General features: G+C 45.6%; 1 protein-coding gene across 6 annotated transcripts in view; it reads right to left on the bottom strand.

The window, feature by feature from the left end:
- Positions 1 to 569: 569 nt before the first annotated feature.
- Positions 570 to 10,007, bottom strand: part of SYNRG (synergin gamma) — a 92,666-nt gene continuing 83,228 nt past the window's right edge. For 4 of the 6 annotated variants that reach the window (XM_039318818.1, XM_039318816.1, XM_039318820.1 and 1 more), the window contains 2 exons: positions 9,419 to 9,454; positions 570 to 6,207 (listed from right to left, as the gene is read on the bottom strand). In XM_039318818.1, coding sequence (XP_039174752.1) covers positions 6,076 to 6,207; positions 9,419 to 9,454 — 168 coding nt within the window. In that variant the 3' untranslated portion in view covers positions 570 to 6,075. The remainder of the gene's footprint in view (positions 6,208 to 9,418; positions 9,455 to 10,007) is intronic. The other 2 variants (XM_039318817.1, XM_039318822.1) reach the window with 1 other exon arrangement.

Below are 10,007 nucleotides of genomic sequence, written 5' to 3'. Positions count from 1 at the left end.
AAACAAAGGTGATTTATGATCTGCGTCCAAAGTTCAAATGGTCGCCCTCCCTATTGTGGTTATGTGACTGCACTTTGGGTGTTTGGCAACACAGCTTTGAAGACTGGTGGACTTCAGCTCCAGCTGACGAAATCTGGGAGTTGATGTCCACGAGTCTTAAAATTTGCCAAGCTTGGAGACCCTTGATCTATGCTTACCCATCAACCTCTCTGCATGTGGGTTTGTATCGATGCCTGCCCACTAATCAAACTTGCCTGGTCCAAGGTTACTCAGCTGGCTTCATGCAATAGGCGACACTAGAACTCGTCTTCTCCTGGTTTCTAACCCAGACCTGAACCACTACATCAACTGACTTCGTTGTGGGCTGCAAAAACCAAACTGGAGACCCAATGCAGAGACATCAGGTTTTCGGAGCGTTAAAAAAAACAAGCTTTGTTCTTTTGATTCCAACACCTGGTACTCAAGATGCAGATTGTCCCCATCCGAGGAGGTGATGTTTGGCTGAGTGCCAGCATCGACTTCTCTTCCAGCAGCTCACCCACCGTGAAGGAGAAGAAAGAGGAGACACAGAGAGGAAACGGCATTTTATTAGGCGTCAGAAAATTTAACAGGGATCAAATACAGCATAATAGGTCATGAAAGAGAGTGTATTTCCCTCCGTGCACGTCTTATTTTACTTATACATGTCTGTGCATGTAGATATAAATAGTTAATAAATAAAAACAATCATTATCGGTTTTTAAAAGTATCAACACCACCGCATAGCAAAGTTCAAGCGAGACATCACATCACAACCATGCCAACCACAAACACCATTTGGGGGGGGGGGTCATCTGAGATGGTTACCAAAGGAACAGAATTGTTAAAGAGTTCTCTCGAGATGGATGCAGCCGTTCTTTTCAAGCAAGTTTTTTTTTTTAAAAAAAAAAGTCTCCAAAAAGAAAATTAAATAACAGAGGCAGGGAACCTATGATCACTACTGGTCAAAGACAAATAGCAGCTTTATTTCAATTTGCTTTAGGGAAGAGACATCCACTTGAGACTGAATTCTGCAGTGGTGCTGTTTGCACACAGTGAATAGAAATTGAATGTACAGAGAGTTTGAAGTTTCTAGTCTCTTTTGCCCTTTTGTTATTTGCTACAAGGCTCACTAAGGAAGCATTAATTTCTCCCTTCTGACTCGGTGTTACTCAATGTGTTGAAAATCCTGAAACACATGAGAAAATAGGGGATCAACCCAAAGTAAAACCAACTTTAAGATGAACAAGGATTCCATGAGTACAGCTTCTTGCATTGTTCTGAATGGCACGGATTTAAATGCAGAAAAAATGCAGTTGTTTTTCCAGTAGAGTTGGGCGTCATTCCAGTTAGGCTGCCTTCTCTCACTCCTACGGCAGAAATGGAAGGAAATCTACTAGGGCCTAGTAGATTTTCTTCCATTTCTGCCGTAGGAGTGAGAAAGGCCAGGGTCCACCTGGAAGGCCCACAAGGCATCAGCATCAGCAAAAAAGGTACACAATGTGCTCCAATGTTTACAATGCATGGGAAATGTGTTAGTTCCCAAGCAGCTGGCCTTTCTGTGTGGGCTGCAGGCTATTGGGGTTCGGTACCCCTTTTCTAGCCTTTCAAGTTTGGACCAGGGAAGCCTAATGATCCAATAGGAAGCTTGTCCTTTAATGCAGGAATGCAACTGAGGCTTAAAACTAGCTTGATTTTCCCCGCCACCCCAAAATTAGGCTACAACAAACACATTTGACTCCAGTGATTCTTTAAGAAATTAGGCTGGGGTTCAGATGGAGTCAAGGAAATTGGGGAACAGTGGTGCCCAAAGAGAATGGAAGTGAAGGATAGATGCAGATTGTAAACTGGCTATAGATAGGGCAGGAAATACATAACCAAAAAAAAAAAGCAAGCAATCACTGTGGATCAAGGGGGGCTTTTGCTTTCTTCACCCCCAAATGGGGTGTATGTTTAAGCAAAATAATTTGGTAAAAGTACAAAAACAAACACTGGGTTTAAGAAACAAACAAACAAACTAAGCCACTCTTTCCCCAGCTGCAAACCTAGATTTGAAGCAAGGAAAAAAGGAGAACATCATAATGAAGTCTGCAAAAAACCGCTGTAACCTTGGATACAGTTTCCAAGGACACGGGATGGAAAGGTGGGGGGGCTTGACTGACAAAAGTAGTGAATGAGGGTGGCTGTATTAATAGAAGAGGCCATGTCCAGTGCAACAGCTTGAAAAAAATTGAGTGGGGGGGTTGCACTCCCCAAAGAAAAAACGGTGTTTTGTTCTATTACATTCATGACTTTTTTTTTTTTACATTCTTGTTTTTCTTTGGGAGATGTTTTGCTATGAATCATGGAAGCGAGTTGGCAGGTTTCATTGCTTATTACCTGTCTGGGACATTCACCCCATCAGTTTCAATAAATGTGTCTGTTAATTCAATTGGAATATCCCAAATTCTATTACCCTCTCTGCTATTCATGCAGGCCATAAAATGAATTAGGGCAGGGGTAGGCAACCTTGGCTGTTTTATGACTCGTGGACTTCAACTCCCAGAATTCCTGAGCCAGCATGGCTCAGCATGGAAACCTCTCCCTTTCTCCTCAGCATAGTTGGCTCAGGAATTCTGGGAGTTGAAGTCCGCAAGTCATAAAAGAGCCAAGGTTGCCTACCCCTGGATTAGGGTTTTTCAAACCTGGGCACTTTTAAGATGGGGGGACTTCAATTCTCCAGCCAGCACGGTTGGCTGGAGAATTCTGGAATTTAAAGTCCACACATCTTAAAGTGCCCAGGTTTGGGAAAAAAAAACACTAACCTAGAGGAAAGGGCCTTGCTAGAAATCAAAGACCAACTTGGAACAGCCTTCTTGATCATCGCAGCTAGGACTTAAACCAGCTTCAGCTGTTCTCAGTCTCAGAGAAATGCTCATTATTGCAACCCTTCCTTTCTCCATTAGCTGCAAATTGGTACATTTCAGCAAATGTGGAGCTATTTTTTTCCCTCTAGTTGGAATATAGGCTGGCTACATCTATTAATATCTGAATTCAAGGGATTTCACCATTTCCCTCAGCGTTGAAGACCCAAGTTTATTACTGAATGAACCTGTCAGGATGTAGTGAATGCCTTTAAGGGGTGGGGTGGATGTTGGCTCAGCTGTGAGACATTTCTGAGGACTCTTTGTCCTACAGCACCAAGCAAGAATCTGAGTCACCAGATTTGATTAGAAAGATGGACAATCAATTCCAGCTAGGGTGGTGCTTTGTTATTTTTAGCCTCCATCATCGTGTGGCGGTGATGTAGTACCATCACTTGCGGACTTCAACTCCCAGGATTCCTCAGCCAGGCATGCTGCCTGAGGAATTCTGGGAGTTGAAGTCCGCAAGTCATAAAAGGGCCAAGTTTGAAGACCCCTGATCTACATCAAGCTTGGCGGCTTAAAGATGGATGGACTTCAACTCCCATAATTCCCCAGTTGGCCTTGCTTGAAGTCCACCCATCTTCAAGCTGCCAAGGTTGAAAAACCCTGGTCTACATACAGGGAAATTGATTATACTATGCAGAGATTTGTCGAAGTGAAGCAAAACTCAACTACTGTGTGACCTTAGGAGAATTAGGGTTTTATTACATAGAAGATGGTCTCCTTTTGCTCTGGGAAATGTGGCTACGGCCACCACAGGAGGAGGACCCCGTGCCAAATGAGAAGTCTGTAGTCTGAACCGCCAAAGGGCTTAGAGAAGCTATCTCCAACCAAGCCTGCTAAATATCCAGACATGTGGAAGTGAAGTGGAAAAAGAGATTCTTGATCGGCTTATGGTGAGAATAGGAAGGAAGGAAGGAAGGAAGGAAGGAAGGAAGGAAGGAAGGAAGGAAGGAAGGAAGGAAAGGATGGAAGGTAGGAAAGTAAGGAAAGGAAAAGAGAAAAAAGGAAGGGAAAAAGAAGAGGGAAGAAAAGAAGGGAGAAAGAAAAACAGTATCACAATCACATACTGCAATCTCTTCCTGGGTTATTTGCTCCTTTGGCTTTTCCTGTTTTTATAACCTGTGAGGGGTGTGTGTGTGTGTGTGTGTGTGTGTGTGTGTGTGTGTGCGCGCGCGCGCATGTAGATATCTTTGATTGCCAGGCTTTTCTCCTCTGCTCTGAAGCACTGCCCTGGGGACACCTAGACTTGCGCCTGGTCAACCGTTCCAGGGGTCTCCTAAAGCAGAGGTCGTCAACCTTGGCAACTTTAAGACTTGTGGACTTCAACTCCCAGAATTCCTCAGCCAGCTTGCCAAGGTTGATGACCTGTCCTAAAGGACCTCTGCACCCTGAGAGGTCTGTCCGCCATGCACCAGCACAGAGGCTGTTTCGGCAAGCCCTATTCTCAAGGTGGGGGAAAGGTAGTCCTGGGATATTGCAGGAGGGCTCTTTCAAAGCTGCCTGCAGAGAAAACTCCCACTAAGCAGAGAATAGGAAGATCATCATGGCAGCAAACAATGGCAGAAAGATTGAGCTTGGCCGTTGCATGTTTTGGGTCAAAACAGAGAACACCGTCTAGTTGCCAGCTATGACTTGGATATGTCAAATAGTGGAGAAAAAAAAAAAGCAAAGTTTATCTCTGACCAACGCCTCGGATCAAAGCATTTTCAACCTGTATGCTCATTTCTAATCGGGGGGAGCATATAATTACCACTCTTGCTTCATTAAACCTGATGTTTAAAAAAAGCTCTGTTCAAACTGAGCACAGTGGCTCACAAGCTGAAAACAGGGAATGGGGAAAGAGGCTGAGTGTATAGCTTTGCAACAGCCCTGGTGGCTTTGATCACAGTCCTGTCTCGGTGGCAATCAAAATATCAACTTCTGCTTAGAAGCGGAGCGAAGAGGATTCCCTAGGCCTCCATGATCTGATGATGCATCACAATAAGCTTGCCGAATGAGTGCTCTCTGCTACTCCTCTTTGGCCACTAACCAACTTGTACAGTGTTAATGCCATTAAAAAGAAAACATATAACTGGGACAGGGGTGCTGAACCTCGTCAGCCTGAAGACTTCTGAACTTCATCTCCCAGAATTCCCCAGCCAGCAAGTCGACAAGGTCCAACACTCATGAAATAGAGGATTCTCTGCTTCCACGGTCCACTTCCCATTTGTACTTTTTCTACTGCAAAACCACGAGGGACAGCAGACCAACATAAGAGCATGCATTGCGATAAATGTAAACTCGTTTTAAGGTGCCAGGAAACAATAGTTCTGAAGAAGGGTCAAAAGGACGGAAGGCCAGGTTGCATTCGGTCAAGTATAACTGGATCTCTTCACCTAACGTGGGGTCTCGTTACAAGGCAGGATTGGGTGGGGAAGAGACAGACACGGATGGGGATGAAAGGGCATATGCGTGTCAGCACAGGTATGTATGCCCATTATGGAGGATTTCTTTAAAAGGGATCATTTAGGTCGAGCAACGATAAATCTTTAGGAAACTTACAAAGTGGAAAGTTCCTTTTCGGGAGAAAATTAGGGAAAAGCCGCAGGGGTTATTGGGGTTTTAAAAGGGCATGCACATTAAAAAGCAAGTGAAGCCTCCTCACCCCTTCGGGCCTTGCAAATGTTTGAAATGCAAGTTACTCCTCCGAGGAAACTATCACGAGCTTCGGCAAAAAGAACCAGCACTTTGCCACATCTGAAAGGCGGGACGAGTCTGGTTCTGCTCAAGAAGGCATTTGTGCCTTAGTGCAGGGGTCCTCAAGCTTGGCAACTTTAAGACTTGTGGACTTCAACTCCCAGAATTCCACAAGTCTTAAAATTGTCAAGCTTGAGGACCCCTGCCCTAGTGCCTTAATTCCCCCCCCCCAAAAAATATCAGGGTGTATCTCCAAATCCTCGCCAAGGTCTTCGCGAGGCTCTTGCAGATTAAAAAAAAAACACCAGTGGTATTTACCCTTCACATGAGAACAGCTAGTCCAGGATGAACGTTTTCGAAGCACCCTAAAGCACCAGCACCGTTTCACATGGGTTTCTCGCGCGCCCAGTTCCCCCCTCCCTCCGGGAATGGCTCCCTGGGGAAGACCAAAGATTGGCCGAGAGCAGTCTGCTTAAAGGAGGTCGGGCAACAGAAGGCCTGGAGGTTTGGGCTCTACGCAATTGATCCAGAAGTTAGCACAGCTGGCGTGGTACTGATGCCCTCCGTAGGCAAGCTTGAAGCTGTCCGTCTCCGAGTTGAAGGCCTAGAGAGAAGGAGAGCAAGAACAAGACGTGAGAAACACTGCGTGGTGCGTTTGGGCTCGTTGACCTCAAAGGAAGGGCTGACTGCTTTTGGGCTTTCCAAACTTTCTGTCAAGGTGCTCTTTTGAGAAAGGGTCTACCTAGTTTTTCCTGAACCTGGCCACTTCTAAATGTGTAAACTTCAAATCCCAGGATTCCACAGCTGGGGTACCCATTGATGAGAATTATGGGAATTGAAGGACATACATTTTGAAGTGGCCGGGGCTTTGAATAGACTAGAATAACATTGTTGGAAGGGGTCTTGGAGGTCTTCCAGTCCAATCCCCTGCTCAGGCAGGAAACCTTATTCAGACAAATGGCTGTCCAGTCTCTTCTTAAAGAATTACAGTGTTGAAGCATTCACAACTTCTGGAGGCAGGTTGTTTCACTGGTTAATTATTCTAACTATCAGGAAGTTTCTCCTTAGTTCTAGGTTGCTTCTCTCCTTGATTAGTTTCCATCCATTGCTTCTTGTCCTGCCCACAAGTGCTTTGGCGAATAGCTTGACTCCCTCATCTTTGTGGTAACGTCTGAGATATTGGAACACTGCTATCATGTCCCCCCTCGTCCTTCTCTTCATTAAACTAGACAGACCCAATTCCAGCAACTGTTCCTTGTATGTTTTAGCCTCCAGTCCCCTAATCATCTTTGTTGCTCTTCTCTGCCCTCTTTCTAGAGTCTCAGCATCTTTTTGACATTGTGGTTTGGGGAAATGCTGGTCTAACCTAAATGAACCTAACTCAAACTCAGGGATGAAGTGTAGCAAGCGTGGTTCCAAACTGCAGTGGCATGTCATCCAAGTTGAATCCAGAGATGCTCTATTAAATGCAGGTTGTCCCTGATTTACAGCCATTCGTTTATCAACTGTTTAAAGCAGTGGTGGTGAACCTATGGCACGCGTGCCAGAGGAGGCACTCAGAGCCCTCTCTGTGGGCACGCGCACCATGCCCCAGAGATGACAACTGTCCCTCTTCAACCAGCCGCCCGCTAACTCGCTGAGGTCCCATGTGGCTGGATGCATCCCAGCACCCATGTGCTCGCTGGCCTCTGTGTGCAGGGGCCGATGGCGTCAGGCAGCAGCCGTCCGGCCCCTGCCCCACGCCCCACCTTGCTCTGTGACAATGGCATCCCTGCCTTACCTTGCCTCACCCCGCAGGACGAGTCTCCTGCCCACTTGCCAGAGACCCCCTGGATCTCCCCCAACCCTGTCTGGCCCCCACAGGCATCCCTCCCCACGAGCAACATTGAGGTGATCACACCCACTTTGGCCACACCGATCCAATCTGCCATGACCATCACAGCCACGCCCACCCAGTACACCACGCCCACCTGGCACCCGGCAATAAATAAGTGGGTTTTGGGTTGCAGTTTGGGCACTCAGTCTCTAAAAGGTTCACCATCACTGGTTTAAAGTTACAATGGTACTGAAAAAGGTGATTTACACCCAATCCTCACACTTACGACCGCTGCACCATCTCCACGGTCATATGATCAAAAATCTGGGTGTTTGGCAACCAGCATGTACTTACAGTGGTTGCAGCATCCCAGAGATAGGTGACCGCCATTTGTGGCTTTCCGAGCTAGCTTTCAAGAAGCAAAGTCAATGGGGGAAGATGGATTTGCTTAACAACTGCATGTTTCGCTTAACAATTGCTGTCATTCACTTAAGAGACAGGGCCAAAAGATCGTAAAATCGGGCAAAACTCACTTCACTCTTGCTGTGCTTAGCAACGGAACTTTTGGCCCTAATTGTGGTAGTAAAGTCAAGGACTATTTGTAAAACTGGGAAGACAAAGAGGGATAGGGCAGATCTGAAGATACACCTTGCCAGACCCTGGGGGTTCTCCCTAGTAAAATGTGATCACTGCCCTGCAATCTTTTCGGTTTCGTGATGTCAGGCAAAGTTCTTCTCCTTTTCTTAAATTTTCTACACAAACAATGTTAGTTTTGCTGACTAGTCCACCGTGCAAGGCCTACTTTTTCTAATCCTGACAAATGCAGGTTATTATTATTGATTGCCCAGTTATCTATCATCTGCCAAAATGGAACGAGACCAGAAAAACTGGTAGAATGTCCCAGGGTGGGTTGAATTAAATGCATGTTCACGTACTGGAACTTTGCACCTGGCTTCTAGGTGGACAGATAGACCTCGACTTACGATCAGAATTTCCACCGCTAAGCAACAAAAGCAGTTGTTAAGTGGGGTTGGGCCCATTTTATGACCTTTCTTGCCAGAGTTGTTAAATGAATCACTGCAGTTGTTAAGTAAGCAACACAGTTACTAACACCTGTCTGAGACGGTATAGGTTCTCCTGCTTCAGCAGGGGGCTGGACTAAAAGACCTCCAAGGTCCCTTCCAGTTCTATTCTAGTCTAGATTCTAGTTGTTAAGTGAATCTGGCTTCCCCATTGACTCTACTTGTGAGAGGGTTGCAAAAGGGGGATCACGTGACCCCGGGACACCGCAACCGTCATAAATATGAACCAGTTGCAAAGCGTCCGGATTTTGATCACGTGACCATGGGGGTGCAGCAACGGTTGTTAATGTGAAAAATGGCCATAAGTCACTTTTTTCAGGGCCACTGCAACTTCCAATGGTCACTAAATGAATGGTTGTAAGTCGAGGACTTCCTGTAGATCAAAGGTAAATCTGCCGTAACTTCAAAACAGTTGCTAAGTGGGCAGTCATAAGTCGAGGACTACTTATAAAGGTCCATAGGAACAGTGCAAGAACACTGAGAATTTAGATTCTTAACGAAGAAACAAAGAACAGAAATTTCTATCCATCTTTCTTTGGGTGATAAGGAGCCACCAAGAAGCTCAAATGCCTTAATACACATAAGTACCAATAACACAGATTACAGAACTGACAGACTACAGAACTGACAACTCCACAGTCACCACACGAGGGACACCAGCACAAAGCAAGCGACTCACAACGTAACCAGCATGCTAACAAGACCAAGAGAAGGAAGGGACTTTGACTTGGGCGGTGTGCTATGTTAGTCGATTAAAATTGGAAGGTTAGACAAAAGGGGAGTTGCAGAGATTGTGGTTGGAGAACAATGGCCCAAAGCGACGCCAATATCTTGTTTGGGACACACAGTTAAAAAAAAAAAAACAATAAAAGAGTGTAGGGGGGGAGGAAAAACGGACGAGGTTTATGAATTCGTACTTCTCTAGGATGTTCTTCCAGAGGCATTTCTTCTTTCTGAAAACAATGTCGAAAACCAAAAGAAATGTCAGCAACACCATCGCCAAAACACGGGAGTTGAGTTCTCTGCTCCATGCCGTGACGCTTCATCCCGCTGATGGTCAAGGTCTGGAGATTGCCAATCTATACCTTCTTTCATCTTGCCACGCTAAGCAGACATGCTAAGTCAAATCTAGCTTATCCTAGATTCCATGGATATCAGCTTTTTCCTACAGTCACTGAGGAAATTGCACAGCCTCAGTTTCCGAGAAGCCCTCCCTATGTGGAATGTCTGTAAATCCCCCCACCCCACACAAATCCTTCCCATACTACAAAACTCAGATCCTCTAACTGGTGAGAAGTTTGCTATAACTTGGTTAGCTTGAGGGAAATGCCTGCTGTCTCAAAGGTTTGTCAGAGTCATCTCATTTCATGGTTTAGTCACAAAACATCCTACGTAGACGGTGGGAACACTGTGAATGTAATATATCTTGACTTAGCCATTCATTTGACAGAGAACGCTAAGACATTCACATTAGCAAGATAGTTAAATGTGGGTTAAAAGGCAAGT

The sequence above is a fragment of the Crotalus tigris genome, unplaced genomic scaffold, assembly GCF_016545835.1.
Source record: "Crotalus tigris isolate CLP2741 ecotype Arizona unplaced genomic scaffold, ASM1654583v1 scf7180000021566.449902, whole genome shotgun sequence".
In the NCBI taxonomy this organism is placed as follows: domain Eukaryota; kingdom Metazoa; phylum Chordata; class Lepidosauria; order Squamata; family Viperidae; genus Crotalus; species Crotalus tigris.
This window is presented reverse-complemented; position numbering and strand designations above follow the sequence as displayed.